Below are 18,214 nucleotides of genomic sequence, written 5' to 3'. Positions count from 1 at the left end.
AGCTTCAACAAAAAGAAAGCGCATCAGGTAGATACTCAGCAAGCAGCACTGCACACTCCAGTTGGTCACAAAGCAGCCTGAAAAAGCTTCCAGAATTAAGAAAGAGCATCCAGACTACCATGATTACACTTGGGGTCTTTTCCAGCCTGCAGGACTAGACTGTCCTATAGCCTTAGATTTAGAGAGCACTGCTCTAGCCATTAATCAAAAATATCACTGATTGCCTGCTGGGTGTTTGCTGTGTTCATGTTTGGTGTTCAAGATGAATTTTGCTAACAAAAAGAAGGAGTTCAACACACATCAGATACACAAACATTTGTCAGATAACACGCATGCAAATTCAGTATAGATTGCAAACTATGCAATCAGTGTTCATGACTATGGCAATACTTAGACTTCTGTCAAGACAAGAACATGAAATTCTCTGGTCTGGTTTCTAAATATCTTCTCAAAAGAAAAAGAGACTTAGGCAAGTAGCCAATATCTTCCAACTAGTAGCTGGGGAAAACAAGCCATTCAAACACATCCTGCCACTCATTGGAATCCTTTATTTAAAACTCTACACTGCCTAAAAACATCTATGGATACCTACACTACCTTTGATTTTCCACTCAATGCCATATGTCTTAAATTTGAGACCTGATCATGCAGCCTTTAACAACCAAAAATCTCCAACCTGCTAATGGTGGTCCCAATGGGAGTATTTTGGCAGAAATTTGGCAGAATTATAATTACAATTTGGCAGAATTAATGAACTCCCCAAATAAGCACCACACAGTAGTATATTGTAACACATCTAAAGTTCTTTTCCTTCTCCATTTTATTTTAGATGTACACATAATAGAAATCTTTTTGTCATGAGAATATTCATAATCATTTTATACCATTCCCAAGAAGAAAAAGACTAATTCAGGTTGGAAGGGATGTCAGGAGTTCTCTAGTCTAAACCGTTGCTTAAAGCAGGTCAGCTATGAGAGATTAGACCAGGTTTTGATAGCTTTCAATAATCAGTCAAGTTTAAATTCCACTGCACAGTATTTTCATTACATATTTGATACATTACATAATGAAATACATACAGTGTTCATGTATCTATGTTACACCAAATTTTACAGGAGTAAGTATATTTCTCAAAACTACAATCCAGAAAAGATATGAATATTTTACCCGAGTAAACATCCCTTCCACTTGCAGTTTACAAACTCCTTTTGGATATTGTGCATTTTGCATTTGTTTAAAGAATCACTTAGGCAAGTAAAAGTAAGAAAACTGGTCATTTTTTAGTCTTGCTTCAAACCTGTCTTGACCATTTCCTATTAATTTCATGCTAACACTTGAATATTTCAGCACTCTATTTAACTATATGGTTGAGCCGTTCGTATATGAAGCCACTGGGTTAATTAATTACCCTTCTTGCAAAGACAGAGTAAGCAGATGTTGACTAACCTCACTAGATTATAACTGTGTTGTGTACACTGGTGTCCAAGGACACCATCAATGTGACATTTTTTCACCACATTACATTATTTTCTCTGTACAGCTGGGTTTTTTTTTCCTTTCCTGAAAATACCTACGAGCTACTCAAGCATATTTCATGTTTTAGTTGGAAAGGTACAGGCAACAACAAGAAGCCAAATTCAAACAGCAAACTGTGGAGAGAAGACCGCTTCCTACAAAAGCTTTTGAATTACACAAAAGCAGAACACTGTACGTATTAAAGACTAGTTGAGGTTCTGTAGCATTCTGCTCTGCAGTAAGTGTGAATAACACTGAGTTTTGATCTAGTTACCAGAGGTGTGCAGATGATTAATCTATTTAATAACTAACCTTTTCAAAAGGTTAGGCAAATTTCAATACTCTTGCCAGATGCAGTATGTAGCTGGTAGAGACCTGACCTTTTCAAGCAATACACTACATTCTGTGTAATAGCATAACTCGTAAGGAAAATTACTTTATGGATGATTCACTACTATTGTACACTTGCATATGCCTTAAACAGCTCTGTGCAAGCTTCTGCATGGGATTAATAAATGAAGGAGAATTTAAATACAAATTTTCTGTGAAGGGATATATACAGGGGGGTAATGACAAACTAGGGGAGACAAGGTAAAGATACAAGGAAATGTAACTTACAGAGGTCAAAGTAGTTTGGAAAAAGGAGTCTGTAAGAATGTGAGCACAGTTCCCTACAGAATACTGCTCCTGCCAGTAAAACAAAGTGTTTCCTGTCAGGGAAACAAAGTGAAATCAAGTGGCTGAGTCTATCTTCACCTCATTTTAGGAGCAAGTCCATCAAGCACAGAAGACAAATGAAAAAGACTTCAGAAAAGAGGGTTTTGCTTACAAAAACCACCAAATCACACCCAGGATATTCCAAATCCACTTGATGCACTTCAGTGAGGTCAGAGATTGTAAAGAGGAAAGGGGATGTAGTATGTGGCTATGTATAATAACCCACAAATGCCAGAGTTGATAACCAAGATATGAAAGCACATTTATCTCTACATGCCTCTGAAAAAAGATTTTTCAAAGAACATGCCATCTAAAATTAAAATTTTAAAAATAATAATAAAAGACAACAGAATAGTTACTTGCAGGCTTAATTTTTCTAGGCAAATTTTTGTTAAATGAAAAATTTAAAAGTTGTATATGTGTAATACATTTTCAGATACACAGAAAAACATGATCAATATCAGAGCTTTAAGTATCTGTGCTGCTCTTTTAGGTTTCTGTCCTTGGGTTTTTGTTGTTTGCTTTTTTAACTACTCCACTTACTTGAATGCAAACGCAGCTCATCATATAAGAATGAGGTTTTATTGCCTACTACTATGCTTACTTTATTTACTTTGGTGTTACAAGTATGGGAAAGAAATGAACTGAGCCTTGCATTTTGCTTAACTAACTTTTCATAATTATTTTTACAGGCTTTGCATCCAGATCTAATTTTTCCCATCATGTTTCCTTCCTGCAATGATCTTAATCTTATAAAATTATTAAAACCCTGACAAACTCCTGTTAAATATCTAACACATACGAAAAATAAGTATTTCCCACAAATCCCACCTCATCCTTCACCATTCTTGCTGCCTATTCCCACTATAATCCACTGACAATTCACAGATATTTTTCTGTACTCTCATTTTGACATTCTTGCCCTGTTTGACACAGTCATTCTGACTCAATACTGTATTTCTTCATCTGCTAAAGTCAAAAGGCAACAGGGCTTACTGTGATGCCATCAGATTCCCCCTCTAGACATTACAGTACATGCAGCATTTACCATGAAATAGGAAAAGGAATTTAGTCCTTGCACATCAGAAAAGAAACTCAAGCTGCAAAACTGAAATGTGATGTGGAGGCCTGAAAGGTTTCTGAGGTTGGCAAGACTTTATTCTAAATGTTTCAGATTAATTCAAAATGTCCTACAAATTAGTTTTCCATTAAACTACCAAAATAGTAATGCAGACATGGATCCAAGTTAAGCTATGTAAATTTAAAACTAGAGGTTAGTGCTCCTTTCAATCCAAAGTGCCACATTTTAGTACTGCTAAATAAGAGAAGTCTAAAGTTAACAGTATCACCAGGAATATGAATGAGCCAGAGCACTGGGGGGGGACTGGGTACATTCAACTGATAAATCTATACTGCGACATTTCGGAATGAAAACCACTTTGCACTTTCTACGCCCTTAGGGTCTGCAAGCTGTTCTTACAATCACAACAATAAAGTGCTAGACATGGCAAGTTCCTACTTCGCTCAGTTACTCTATACTTCCTATATTAACCTGGTAGGACTGGACGCAAACCAAAAGGGCCCTTCGTCGGGGAGATGCCACGGACGATACAGTCGAACAGAAAGCTGATCTGCTCTCCTTCAGCACAAGAAAGGAAAAAAACACCAGCCCCTGCAAGAAAGCACAACATAAATATGTGTTTTTCACTTTGACACATTAGAAATATATTTAGATGATACTATTTACAATATAGCACAGTATTAAGTGCAAGCCATGAAAAGACATCAACAAGACATTATCCAAAGGAAAGATATAAAAAGAAAAGAAACTCGGGTCAGCACACATGTACTATATCACAAACATACACTTAAATTCAATAGCTACCTAATCTTTTACACTAATTTTCTGAGATTCAGGCACTTACAGCAATGCTGAAATACAAGCTATATTCTCAATACCTATCTGAGTCTTTTATTCTTCTATATCCTTAAAATTTTGTAGAACAAATCTTAGTTATGCAATAGTCAGGAGTACTTGAAGTGTGTTGATCAAAATGAACCAAGGTATTTTTACTTTTACCCAGTTTTAATGGACAGCAGCTTTTTATATCCCAATGAATTAGGATTTGGTTATATTGCTGGATTATAGTATAAATTTTCCTAGACTAAGTCTTATGTGTCTATTATTAACAGAATGTAACACAACCCCACAGGTTGTCATCAGATCTTTACCCTTTGCTCTATTCTGATATTTTGCTTTCCATTCATTAAGAATAGCCCCAAGCAAAATTAGAATGAGAATCACTGAGTAAACAAACAAGTTCTGAGCTGCATGATATATGGCTACATGGACAACACACAAGACTAGAATCTAGTGTTCCACAGAACAGTTTCAGAATTGCCAGTCCAAATATTACTCATATGAGGAAATTAAAAAGTAAATCTTAAAACATCAGGCAAAAGACCACCCATGCACACAAGAAAACCACAATAGCAAATCTCATATCTGCAGATGGCTTTTGTTTATCACTTTGTTAGGGAACTGGGCCACTAATCTGGACATAAATTTCTCTTCTGCATGTCTCTATCTAATTCTGAGTTGTGTATGCTTTCTTGCCAATTTTAGTCCAAGGAGCAGAGCTGGTCTTGACCAGAATGCCTGTAGCCCCATCGTTTTCCATGCATATGCCCTGTTGTATCCAACAGGATATTCATATTTTACTTAAGCAATGGATCCACTTTTGATTACCTGACGAAGGGCTATGGATTCAAACAAAGGGGATAGTAAAGAGTAGACCACAAACCAAAATAATTATTTTAGTAAATTAGATATAACCAGCAAGCTGCAAACTGACCACTCTAGGAAAAGCATAGTCTGATCAACTGTCTTTTTGTCATTCTTAATTTATGTCCCATCTTTGTCTGCTCTGCTTAAATCTGTTCAAGACAACATTGTTAGGAGCATCTTAGTAACTTGATTTCTCACTCCACCACATCGGATTCCTCTTCAGATCTTACTGAACAAAACTTCAGCTGAAAAAATGGAAATCCTGTTCTTGAAACAGTTTATTTCATTTGATGAACTGCTGGAAATTTAGCAGTCTGGTAAAAGTTAAATTTACACTTAAGGGCTGGCTTGCCAATCATTTCTAGAGAACAAGGTCTCAAATGTATTACTTGAAGCTCAGAATAGACAAATATTAAACTGTTGAGGTATGTTTAGGCGGTTGAAAAGACGAGCACACACAAGATCATGAAATGTAAACCGGAGTAAAACCTGGTTAACTCTGCACTTCTCTGGCATTGTTTCTCAGTATTGCTTTTAAAAACAAGTTTGCCCCACTTTTCCTCATGGTGCATATACATGCCCTGGTTTCAGGATCAAAGACCTAGGAGATTACAACAGTAATCGAGCAGTCTGACAGGTATGAATGTTTCTGGTGGTGACTCACTCTCAGTCTTGTCCCATTTCACCTGCCCAAGAGATGCCAAAGAACCAGAGAACACTGAATTAGAAAAAGCTAAGTGCAAAGTATGTATTCAGGAATGATTTGAAATTCAGTTCTTCCTTTGAGCTGCCTTCTCCTCCCTTCACAGAGTAGAGGGAGTCTAGGGAAACCAGTTTGCCTAATTCTAGATGGTATGACTCCTCCCCTATGAATCACACTGATGCCAGAAGCCATGCCTGCCTTGAGGCAACAGGGCAGCACATGGCTTTGATGGACTCTGAATATGACCTTCCCATTCCATGTGCAATAAGTAAGCAAGATATAGAGACGACATGACAGAGGACGTTCGTGTCTCAAGGGCTGTGATATGCTGTGTGGCTTGATAATTCAGCAGAATCCTACATATCCATGTGAACACTCAGGAAAAGAACATTCCTTACATATTTCTGTCATAAAGAGTACATCTGGACCACTTTGTTCTTTTATCACTATTGTCAAAAGTCTTACTTAAACTCCTAAGGGGCTATACAAGCTTTTGACTTTAATGGAAACAAAAAAGTAAATGTGTACATACAAGATGGCTGCTTAACTCAAGGGATGATTTCTGCAAAGAACTATCATATATTTGGAAATCCCAAGAAGAAAAGTGATGGGTTTATAAACTAGTGCAAACAGTGAATGCACATGTGCACATGGATACAAATCCAATATACACACATGCATAAAGTATTTATTTGTAGATTTATTATTCACATGATCACCACAATTGCTGATCAACTCACAGGCAACATCCTCATTCTTGTTTTGCTAGGCAGAACTAGGTTGCAAGAGAAAGAAGCTTGAGGGTCCTTGTAAAATACATATGAATAGGTAAAGCTTAACTATATTTTAAAAGCATATATAAAATCCATCAGTTACATTTCTGCTTTCTTACTAGAAATTAGACATATCAATCATGTGCTGGAACAGATTTGGTGCAGAAGCATTTGGGAGCCAAGGAATATGTGGTATGCATCACTGTAATACCATGCAGCTGTTTACTAGACCAAAGATCTCACTCACTCACTCTCATCATAGGATAAGACACTTGGTGAAAAGCAGCCTGCAACCACTTGCATAAGGCTGAAACACTAAGCCTCTGTGGCAGTCAGCAGTAAAGCATTGTACAGTCTCACAAACATTCAAGAGAAGTTGCCAATTTCATAAAACTTTCAAGTATTATTAAAACTTGTTAATGGTTCGTTTTAATTCATCATATTAAAAAAGCAAACCCATAGGCAAACACATTGTCAAAAGACACAATAACCAAAAATTCCTTCAAAATCTGTACTGTGTGGGAAAGCAGGGAGAAAGAGTCAGTCCATTCCCATGAATTATTCCTCCTAACAGGTGCCAGGCAATGCTAAAGCTTGAAGTCTTTTAGCTACAGGACAAGTTCAAACCATGGCAGTTCAGTTCATGATAATCATCATGTTGTCAAACCAGAATCTCTCAATCCTGGCCTCATGCAACCCCCCTTGAAAAGGTATCTCGGGCAGCTCTTCTGTCTGGTTAAAATTACAGCTGGTGTTCCTATTAGTGGCCATGACTACTAAAAAGAAGATAAGAATATCTGCTGCTTGCAGTAGGCCTAGGTAACATAAAGAAAAATACCTGCACATAAAGAGAAATTTTAACCTATGCAGCCCAGAATCTTTCAATAAATTCAGACATTGCTCCAGTTCAACCACTTTGACTGCTTCTTATTTTCAAATAAATTCCCATTCGTTATAGGTTTTCTTGTCTCCTCCTTTGGCCCTTTCAGATATGCTTTTAACCACTTCCACTATTTCAGAATGACTTTTAAGAGCCACTTGCAGAAGTCTCAGAAAGCAGAAAGCACCTAATTTAATTTAAAAAATCACAGAAATAATCCTGCTTGTCCTGCAAATAGCAGCAGCATCATTTGCTCCTTCAAAGGGCACAACGGGTCCTCCAAGTTCCTCTCTTCTAGGAGATGCTGTTAGAAAATATGAGGCAGCTTCAAATTGCTAATGGAAGCTAATACTGAAGTACTTGAACATTAGCGAGCCTGAATTCTCACAGTGTTAACATGCCCTTTTATTACCCTACTTGAATTTTTTCACACTAACCTCCAAGTCAAGATTCTCCTGGCAACTGGTCTGTGTAATTGAGAGCAGTGCACTCCAACTGAGCTAGCAACTTAGGAAAGTGAAAGGCTCCTTTTTTCCAGCCCATTCCTCTAAGTAAACCTCTCAATTAGTTCCTAGGCTCAGGTACCAGGCTTTTTTGCAAATAGTATGTGTGACTGAGCTGCAGCTAGAGGAGGTGGGGGCAGAGAGAGCCAAATTTGCAGCTGTCAGGAGCAGAAGTATTTTCTGATCTCTATCAGTACAATTTTGATGTTAAGACAAGCTCAAAATGTAAATGCTCTTTTTCCTATTTAAGAGTAAATTAGTGTTAAATGTCTTGAAAATGCACCTAGTTTAATGTTTGAAATCTCAGCATAATCTCAGATGGTTTTCTTCTGTCTGGATTGAGCACCAAACCTTTTGGAGTGGTACAAAACCTATACTGAGCAGCTAATTATAAATATAATTAAGCATTTTATACTTATGAAAAATCTAGTGAAGAAGCAAGGAATAGAAAGCTAAAATAGATTTCATATCCGTTAAGATATGACTTCTACCACAGAAATATCCACAAGTAAGCTGTGCTTCTGTTTGGGGCTTCAGGGTATTTTTATGGAGAGGAAAGGCAATCCAACCACAAGATTATCAGTTCCTTTTAGTATGGTATTTATTACAGTGGCATTTAAAACTCCACTTTACTAATCCTCCGTGTTCAGAGTTTCACAGGAAGAATGTGTGCAAAAATATAGTTTCACCAATAGAAAGTAATAGAAATATGTGTCCATTTCCAAGGTGCTGAACAGGACTGGCCAGTATGTATTTACAAAAGGGAGATAATGCCTAACCAGCCAGACAGTCTGATAAAATGACTGGTTTGGTGGATGCAGATTGTTCACTGACTTTGGCAAGGAATTCAGCACCATCTCCTATAATATATTCGTTGACAGACAGATCAAGTACAGACCAGATAAGAGAACAGTGGAGTGGACTGAAGACTGGCTGAAGTGCCAGGCTGAAAGGGTTATGATGACAAATGCAAAGCCAAGCTGGAGATCCATTTTTCTTTTTTAAGAGAAAACTGATTTGCTTTCTCACAAGCTATAACACATTCCTTCAAATAGTGGAAACCCTTCTTTAACTCTAACCTCTGAATCAGGCAGGGAAAGATTTGAACCCAAATCTTCCACATTGAAAACAAGTGTCTTAAATCAGGAATCAGGATATAACAGTTGAGTCTATACTTACAATCTTTGTAACTCAGGTCTGTAATTTTTGCCCAACAAAATAAAACCCCCTAGGGTAAAACAGTCAAAATAATTTCATAGAATCATAAAATCACAGAATACTTAGGGTTGGAAAGGACCTCAAGATCATCCAGTTCCAACCCCCCTGCCATGAGCAGGGACACCTCACACTAAACCACATCACCCAAGGGTTCATCCAACCTGTCCTTGAACACTGCCAGGGATGGAGCATTCACAACCTCCCTGGGCAACCCATTCCAGTACCTCACCACCCTAACAGTAAAGAATTTCTTCCTTAAATCCAGTCTAAGCCTCTGATGTTTAAGTTGTCCAACCTGGCCTTGAGCACTGCCAGGGACAGAGCATTCACAACCTCCCTGGGCAACCCCTTCCAGTACCTCACCACCCTTACAATAAATTTCATTACCATCTTCCCTAAATTTGGCCACAAGTCCCACAGCAAAATATCTTTGGATTCTTAGGCCTTTTACTTTTTCAGTTTGGTAATTGAAGAAATTCATTATTTCCACATTTCAGTATGTAAATCAAGCAATTTTACATCTACACAGGCAATCTGCATAACCACTCAAAACTCAGAGCTCATCAATTCAGCCTGGCTTCAGACTTTTGAAGTTAAAACCTTGTTTTCTAATGATTTATATGATTTATACCAAGGCACTAATTATCTTTCCTTTTCAACTCTTGCATTATTCTTTGTGTTTATCTGAAGTGAGAGCCCGAGCTAAACCGGACATTGGAGCAAGAAATTATTCCATCTCTAAATATATATCTTAGCTATTAGGGTACAGAAATTAGCTTCAGCTTGCTTGCTTGCTTTCATTTAGACCCCATAAATCTCATGGTCCCATAAAGTGACAAACCTACTAACAGGGAAAGGAACAGACTGAAGTTCCTAACTTTTGAGAGCTAGAAGTCCTCTACGGGATTTAGACATTTGCCTTTAACAATGAGAGCCTTGATGCCGCCTGTAACCCCAAAACTCTGTATCATTTTCCCTCTGGAAACAACAAAATAATAGATCACAATTTAAGGATATGAACATTAAACCATTTTTCTTTATGTTTTGCATGACACAAGCCATAACATTTCATTCCCTTATTTTTGCTCTGTGTTCAAGAGCAATAGGTGGCTGAACACCTGAAGAGCCACAAGGCAGTGTTCAGTCAGGATTCCACATAGTCACATTTTTACTGAACATCAGGGTTGAAGCCTGCAGAAACTTGCTCAGTACAACAGACTCTCTGGTAAGAAGCTGCCTGTAAGTCAAAGCAGCACAGCTGGTTCTGTAATCTCCACTTGGAATGAGACTAGCATTTACATTTCTACATGAAGATTCAAACATCTTTTAGAAGACAAGTTCCACTTGTACTTACAGAAGCCGCACCTGGTACCCCCTTCAAAGATGAATCCATTTGGGACAGCTCCATACCGACGCAGATCTGAAAGCTTCCATTGCCCCATGACACTAGGAGGAACATCTTTTACAAGGACGAGAATGTCATTGCAGAAATGGAGGGTAGCAGGCCCGCTCTCCAGTTTAGTGCCAGGTGCTACAAAAACTTGAAATCTATGAACTATCAGATAAGGAAGAAAAAGAATATTACAATGGAAAACAGAAGGAAGGTACCATGGCTTATGTGATATAAGTCAGTCTATTCATCTGTGGTATGTGGACCAACCCCTGCCCACACCAGGAGGCTCTAGCATAAAGATTCTAAGCAGAGCCCAGACAGCCCCATCTGAGTAGCTATAAACTCATTACTCTCTATTATGCCAGTTTGGGACTGGAAAAGAGCAAATTATATATATATATATATACATAAAAGTATTAATTTATCCTAACTCAGGCTATTCCCCATCTCAAATTAGTTAGTTATCCAGCCCACACTTCAGTTACCTCTTCCATCCTTGCATCACCACATGGGTTTCTTTCTGCCTCCTTCTCTAAACAGCCCGTGCCCCTCCTTTCCTAAGTGCATGCACACACACATGTAACACAGTGCCCAAGAAGCCCAAAAGCCAAGGCTCAAAGTAGTAGGCAAGTTCTAACCAGAGCTCTGTCACTGACTCATTTGCAGCCTGTAATAAACAGCTTCATTCCTTCCTAGCAATAAAATGGGGAAAAATTACATTTTCCCACCTTTGAATCTTTTGGGAGTTGGTAATGGTAGATGCCCAGACATTTAAAATTACTGGGAAAGTAGGTGATTCATAGGTAATAAGCACTGTTAGATGTCAGTTAATTCTTCGTATTTCACAGCCTAAACTTCAAAAAACTGGAGAAGAAAAGGAAATACCCGTCTCATCTAAGTTTACAAAATTCATATTCAAATCCCAACTCCAATATCCTCAATATTGCAAGAGTCTTTGCCTAAAGTAACAACTGCTCTAGGCTGGTCTCCCACCTTCTCCTCCAGAGCTGTTGCATTCTGAATTATAAGCTATTGGGTACACTTCAAGGGCTCAAATATCACAGTGTTTCAAAAGGAGCAATTTCAGTGAGCAGGCACTTAATTCTCAAACAACTCTTCTGGCCTCCCCTACTCCTCTAGTTTCTTTTCTCTTGTAATTAAACAATAAAGAGAAAAACAAAAGTATGTCTTGTTACAGAGAAGCATGAGGACTGTTACATTTTCAGAGGCTTTCAGTGGAGCATTTATCAAGAAGGACAAAGATTTAGCTTTTGGTTATCCTTCAGAGATCATACAAACAGCTACCTGCCTGTGAAATCTACAGGGTAAACTTCCAGGTAGTCTCACTTCTTACAAGCACTCTTCCTTCTTTCTTGCCTTCCAGCATCATGAATTTCAGCTAGGTCTGAGTCTTGCTTCTCATCTAAACACTTGCTACATTCTTAGTTACCATCTTAGCTGTAAGTCAACTCCTCATCTATGACGTGCATTAGATAAGTTCCCTAAGGCTCCAGCAGAATTAGCCGCAAAGTCATTCGAGTGAAATGTGCAAGGAGACAGAGATAGATCTAACTAACCACAGCTCTACTTACAGCTTTGCCAGTAGTATTGCTAGGGAGCAAATCAGTAGTCACACGATGTCCCCTTTTGGGCACACAGTTGTTACACAACCTGCTTAAACATAAACTATGAAAAAGATATCAAAACCATCATGATGGCTTACATTCAGTAAGGAATCTGATATAATTTCCAACCCCTCTGCTCAGCACTTCACTGGCAATTAAACCACAGGAGCAGAAGCATCAGTATTCTTTCTGCCTCATAAATGAGGAATGAAGTACACTCTTCACACAATCAGTTGCAAGTTACAACAGCTGCTAAAAACAAAGAGCTGCAGCTCAGATTCTATACCAACATTAAAAGAAACTGCATATACAAATCTAAAGCCAAAGTCAAGAAAAAAAACCAGATCTGGACATGAAGCTTTTGCCATATGCTGCTTTCTTTGTAAACAGGATTTTTTTTCAGTTAGTTCCAGCCATCTACTTCTCCTCTGAAAAAATAATGAATAAGATAAAAAGCTGAATATGACCATGAATAAAAGGTACTTTTTAAGCTCCTAATTTCTTTTAGCTCACCACAGCTAATCACTGACCTGCAGTATGCTAACTTCCTCAGAAGGAGTTTGGATTCAATCACTCTTCTCACACCTGACCTGTACCTCAACTTGCTTAATCCCAGTGTTTTGTCTAATACTAGTTCTTTTATTCCAGGAATAACATCCACCTCATCTGCTAAAAACAGATGGAAACCACAAGTAACCCCAGTGCAAATGCCTCCATTCTGTGGTCTTCATTCAAGAACAGGAACAACTCCTTTACTCCTTTCCCTCTCTTTTTTTTTTTTGCTTCCCAGACTCTGAGGTCATCTGTCCATGGTCTATTTTTATCATCCAGCAACCTTACTTCCAAGGCATGCAAAGGCAACCTTACTATGCTTCAAGAAAAAACACCAGTCACCATCCTCTCTTTATCTAAGATTCCATTCTTTTCTGTTTCTTCCTACTCAAACCAGACTCACTTTAATTTGGCTTCTTTCTCCTAACATAACCTGCACTCAGAGATGAAATCCTGAAACAAATTTCTGTACTCTGTTCTGTCCTTCTTCCCCTAAGTTTTTTTGAAATTGATGTTCTACAAATTATTGCCAATTCAACCAATTATACTTGGTTTCTTTCTTCATTTCTTCACCTCCATGCATGTTCTCTTCCACTACATCTTTACTTCATGGCTACACATATCAACATCCCATAGACTGTATTGCCACCTCACCTTCCTTTAAAAACAAAAAGCAAACATCTTTGCTGCTGCTACACTTCCTCCTATCACAACCTGACAGATTAAATACTCTCTCCATCCCACCACTGCATCAGTGCAAGATCATGAAAGCCAGACCTGCCCTTTCTAATTCAAATTCTTCAGATTTTAGGACAAGTGTATGCTGTAACTAGATCCTAAATTCAGTAAAGAAACAGAACCAGAACACAACACAGCTCCATCAAAGTGTATCAACTACTCCAGCTACTCGTTCAGAAACTATCTCTAACCTTTCCCCTTATGCAAGGCTTCATATTTGACAGCTCCAAGGGGTTCACCCATACATCTCTCTTGCGATACTTCTATATTTCATTACTGAAAAATTCCCACCATCTTTCTATGTATGTACTGCAAAGGAAGGAGTCCAGCAATGCAACAGATGGCAAAGCATATGTAACAAATGATTAAGATGGCTAATGTGCATCTTCCCTACACCTACCCTCCTTCCCTAGTTATGACTAAACAAACATAAGACATATACTGCGGATTACCAACATTATCAGTCTTTGTTCACCATTGTACATTTTAGAGCTGCTAACCAAGTAAATAAAATCAAAGGATGCATAAGATTGAAGCTAGGAAAGATTGTGCTTGATGACAGTCCTTATTGCAAGATGCCTCTTCCTGAAAGGGGACACCAGCAGTAATAAGCATTATAAATACAACACCTAGCAGGCAGCTCAGAAAACTAGGATTAAACTAGCCAAGTGCAACTCAGGACTCTCCTCTTCTTAATTTGGTCTCCCTCTGAAACCTGCTGTCAAAATCCCTAAGCAAATTGCAGGACCAGAAATAGAAGTCTGATCACTTTGCTTCAAAGCCACACACTTTCAGTGCCAAAATCAAAACCTCAATGCTCCCACAGTTAGCTGTTAGTACCAAAACCTACCATAAGGGAGGCTTGCTTTAAGATGTAAAGGGAAGACTAGTCTCTTCACTCTCAAATGAGAGACAGTCTTTTCCTTGACTATACTTCATTGTTTGCATTTTAGCTATGTTTTTGTTTGCCTTTTTTTTCCCCCAGAACATAAAAACAAAGCACAGTAAGACAAAGGTTACCTTCCCCCAGACTGTAGCGGATTCGTACATCCCATGCATACATTGTTTCCTTGTTCTCAAATCCCAGCATCACAACTTGAGAGAGACAGATGATTGCAAGCGTGTGATTCAAGCCCTCATAGGGGAGCCCAGGATCCAAGCCACAGATGTCTTCTAAGGTCATGCTGCTCCTCTCCTTATGCCCTTTCGCTCGTTCAGATTTATCCTTGTACACAAGCATGAGCAAACAGTCTAAAAGAAGCAAAACTGTCAGAGACGATGAGGCAGAATATAGAACATAACACATTTCTCAGTGTTCTTCAATACAACGGTGGCTTACAAACTCAGGGTCAGTCTAATCTTGTCAGTGCAAGAACTCAATTTCCTTTTCCCACCCCATCCTCAGGTAGTTTGCAGTCCCTGCTTTTAGGGAGCAAACATTCAAGGCATATTTCAAGGGTAATCTGCAGGCTCAAATGTAAGCAGGCAAGTAAAATACCTTCCCTGTTTTACTTTCCAACAATCCAGTGGTTTCTCAGACAGTCTGGAGTGTGGGACTCATTCAGTTCTGAGCACCAGAAGTTACACTACGCTAGCTGTTCACGTTACCAACACTAAAGACCAAGAGGCTGGTGTCATCCGTATTTCCACCAGAACATGCTGAACCACAAATGAAATTCTCACAGTAGTTCACAGATTACTCACCTACTAAATGGCGAGCAGACTGCGCTGCCAGACTGTTGGTGTCAGCTCAAGTTTCCTACTTTAATGCTACACAGTAGCCATTGCTAAATAACCATTATGTGCCACACCTTTTTGAAAGTAAAGTATTTTCCTGTGTCACCATTTGGGTTTAACCCCTTCCTAGAGGTGTTTATTACGCTGTAACTACGCAGCAATTCAAGCGCCATGGTCCCATGGGAAACGCACATTTCAGAAGCAACCCCAAAAGACAAGAAAAAGGGGAGAGGCCTCCCCTAACTTTTGCACTTCTAACTAAAGCTCTCCTCTTCCCCCTTCCTATCACATAGCACTTGGTTGTGCAATTAATGACCAGTATCAAAGCTGCTCCATCCCCAGCTTAAGCTCCCCTGCATACCATAAGGAAAAGGCCTCCTGTGCACCATGTGATGAATGCTGGGGTGTGGTGCTCCAAGCCCTGGCGAGGTGCCCTGCACCCTCAGCCTGGCAAAGGATGTGCGTATCTCCAAAGAGGTGAAAAATGACTGAAAGACTGAACCCTCTGCTAGCTAAAGCAGAGCTCTGCATTGCCTAACAACTGTTTTCATCCACCTGTTAGCAAAAACAGCTGCAATGATAAGATTCAAGCATTCTGCAGTACAGTTGTGTGTCTGAAGAAAGAACAGCTACAGTTTACAGACAAGAGAAGCAAATCACTGGAAGCTTTTCTGGTAAACCTGGCTAATTTAGCTAGGATAAAATACTGTTCTTGAGGAATAAGCCACAGGAGCAGCCAGTAAGGTTTCAAAGCAAATTCCCTCATTTTCCCCCTTCGAACTTGTCTTACTTAGAAATCCAGGCCTGTGTTCACATGTCTAGATACTAGCTCTAGGATCTACAGATGTGGGGAAGTTTAACACAGCCAGTTAAGACACAGACATTTAAGACACTAACACGCAACTGTAACGACTCAAGTACAGCAAGTTATGTCTGAAGACCTTCAATTACTAAGAAATCTTTAGCCTACCAGCAACAACCTAGAGAAGGTGCCTTAATCCATTCTGCAGCAATGCAGATTCACATTTGCTATGTGGAAAACATACACTTTCAAGCCCAAACGTTTTCTCTGTTAGGAACAGTTAGGGAAACCTGAGACCTACTTTTGCTTCTCCAGCAATAAAACATCAGCTCTGAATAACATTTTCAATTTCCCCTTCAGAAGCAGGGAAGCGATTTTTTTTCTTTTTCTTTTTTTTCGTTTTTTTTTTTTTTAAATTCAAAATGTCATTTTATTTTTAAATCTAAGTGATATTTTATGTCAAAACACCGATCAAAAATACCTACCGAGCTTACAATGCCAGCTTTTTTTACAGCCACCAATCACCCTGAAGAATAAACGGGATCCAAACCAAAAGAGCTGTGCCTTGAGAAGCCACCTTTCCCGCTGGTTTTAGTCGGCGCCTGGTATTAAACTACTCAAACCCGACACCCGGGCACCACTGGCTGCCCGAGGGACAACGTTACACCGGGCGCTGGGCGCGGTGGCTCCGGGGGGCTCCGGCAGTAGCCGCCTCCTATTTTTGTCCACCTGGTTCGTTGCCAGATAATTTACTGCCCGCTCCCCCGATTAAATAAGGCAAAAAACAAGAGGAAAGAGCAGCTACGGCTTGAGGGGAGCCCCGTCGAGGGTGATCTCCGGCGGCTGCGAACCTCGAAGGGAGCCCTGTGAGCTCCCTGCCCTCGGGGCCCCCAACCGCGGGCGGGGGAAGGAAGGACACCCCGGCACCTGCCTTCCCTCCCCCGGGACGGGCCCCCTCTTACCTGCCACCGGGGAGGGCTTGCGCAGCACCAGCCACCTACTCTTCCACTGTAACGAGAGGCAAAAGGAAAGGGTTAGCCAGGGCCGGAGGAGGGAAGAGCGGGCTCTCTCCCTTCCTGAGGAAGGGGTTGTCGGTGGGGGACCCCCGGCCCCAACCCGCCGCGGGGCCGGGCCGAAGGGGCGCTGCGAGCAGGGACCTTTTTTCCATCTCTCAACTTGACGTGACCCTCCACCAGCACGGAATCCGTCATCTTCAGTCATGATTCCGGACAGCTGCGCCCGGCTCGCTGCTCCCTCCCCGCGCTCTGGACCAGGGGTCACTTTCAAAATAGCTTTATTAGGTCCCCGCATAGGCACAGGGAGCGACGCGGGCGAGCGGCCAGCGCGGCTCTGCCCTCCTCGGCGCCCCCGGCCCCACCGGGCAGTGGGGTGGGCAGGGGACGGGGAGGCTTCTGGATGAAGGGAGAGGGGGTCCCGGGAAGTTTTTCCCTTGTTCTTTATTCGTGTATTGTATTGCGATATTGGGGGTTAATTAATCATGACTATTTTTCCTGTAGGGTGTCGGTAGAGGGAAGTACAAGGGGCGCACCCGGAGATCCACAGCCCCTCGACGGCCGCCCCGCCGATATCCTCGGGTGCGACCCCAGGCAGGAGCCCGACCCCACTCCTCCGCCCTAACACCACTCCGGGCTTTGCCGCTGACCGCTGAGCAGCCCGGCGGCTGGGGGCGGTGGGAAAGCCCGGACCGGATCTGTGCTCCCTCTGCCTCCGCGGAGCGGGACCTGGCGCCGAGGGGCCGAAACACCCCTTTCCCCCCAATCCCCTTACAATGCCCAAATTCCTCTTTCAAAACCCGTAATTACTGCTCCCCTCGCCTTCCAGGAGACATGCAGCCAACTACCCCGGATAAAAATACTCCCTTTTCCCCCCCCTTTTCTTTGCAACGCAACTGTCACAAGATAACAACCCACTTACACCAAACCCAGAGCAGCTACAATTAATAGAATAAGATGTGTTAATGATGTCCTCGGATTTATTTCAACGAGCAATGGACTAATTAGAGTCCATTATTCTAAAAATACTCCTCCTGCATCTTATTTGATGGTAATTATTTCTTCAGCTTTTTTTTTATACAGCACATTTTTCTTTCAATAGCATAATAGAAGGGGTTTTTAGATGTTTGCATTTATTTCTTCCCTTTGAGTCGGTCAGTTTGCAGGGAATAACATATAATTTAATAAAACCATTTTTAAGTGTGTTTCATAATGAATTAGGGAGCTGTTTGTTCAACTGGCTTTGCATTCAAATTC

General features: G+C 40.5%; 1 protein-coding gene across 1 annotated transcript in view; it reads right to left on the bottom strand.

The window, feature by feature from the left end:
• Positions 1-17,155, bottom strand: part of DOK7 (docking protein 7) — a 64,177-nt gene extending 47,022 nt beyond the window's left edge. The window contains exons 1-5 of the mRNA XM_005148513.3: positions 17,102-17,155; positions 16,907-16,952; positions 14,426-14,656; positions 10,452-10,652; positions 3,785-3,904 (exon numbers count right to left, since the gene is read on the bottom strand). Of these exons, the coding sequence (XP_005148570.2) occupies positions 3,785-3,904; positions 10,452-10,652; positions 14,426-14,656; positions 16,907-16,952; positions 17,102-17,155 (652 nt within the window). The remainder of the gene's footprint in view (positions 1-3,784; positions 3,905-10,451; positions 10,653-14,425; positions 14,657-16,906; positions 16,953-17,101) is intronic.
• Positions 17,156-18,214: the final 1,059 nt, after the last annotated feature.

The sequence above is a fragment of the Melopsittacus undulatus genome, chromosome 7 (genome assembly GCF_012275295.1).
Source record: "Melopsittacus undulatus isolate bMelUnd1 chromosome 7, bMelUnd1.mat.Z, whole genome shotgun sequence".
NCBI lineage: Eukaryota > Metazoa > Chordata > Aves > Psittaciformes > Psittaculidae > Melopsittacus > Melopsittacus undulatus.
Note: the sequence above shows the minus strand (reverse complement) of the source record. Positions and strands in the feature narration are given on the sequence as shown.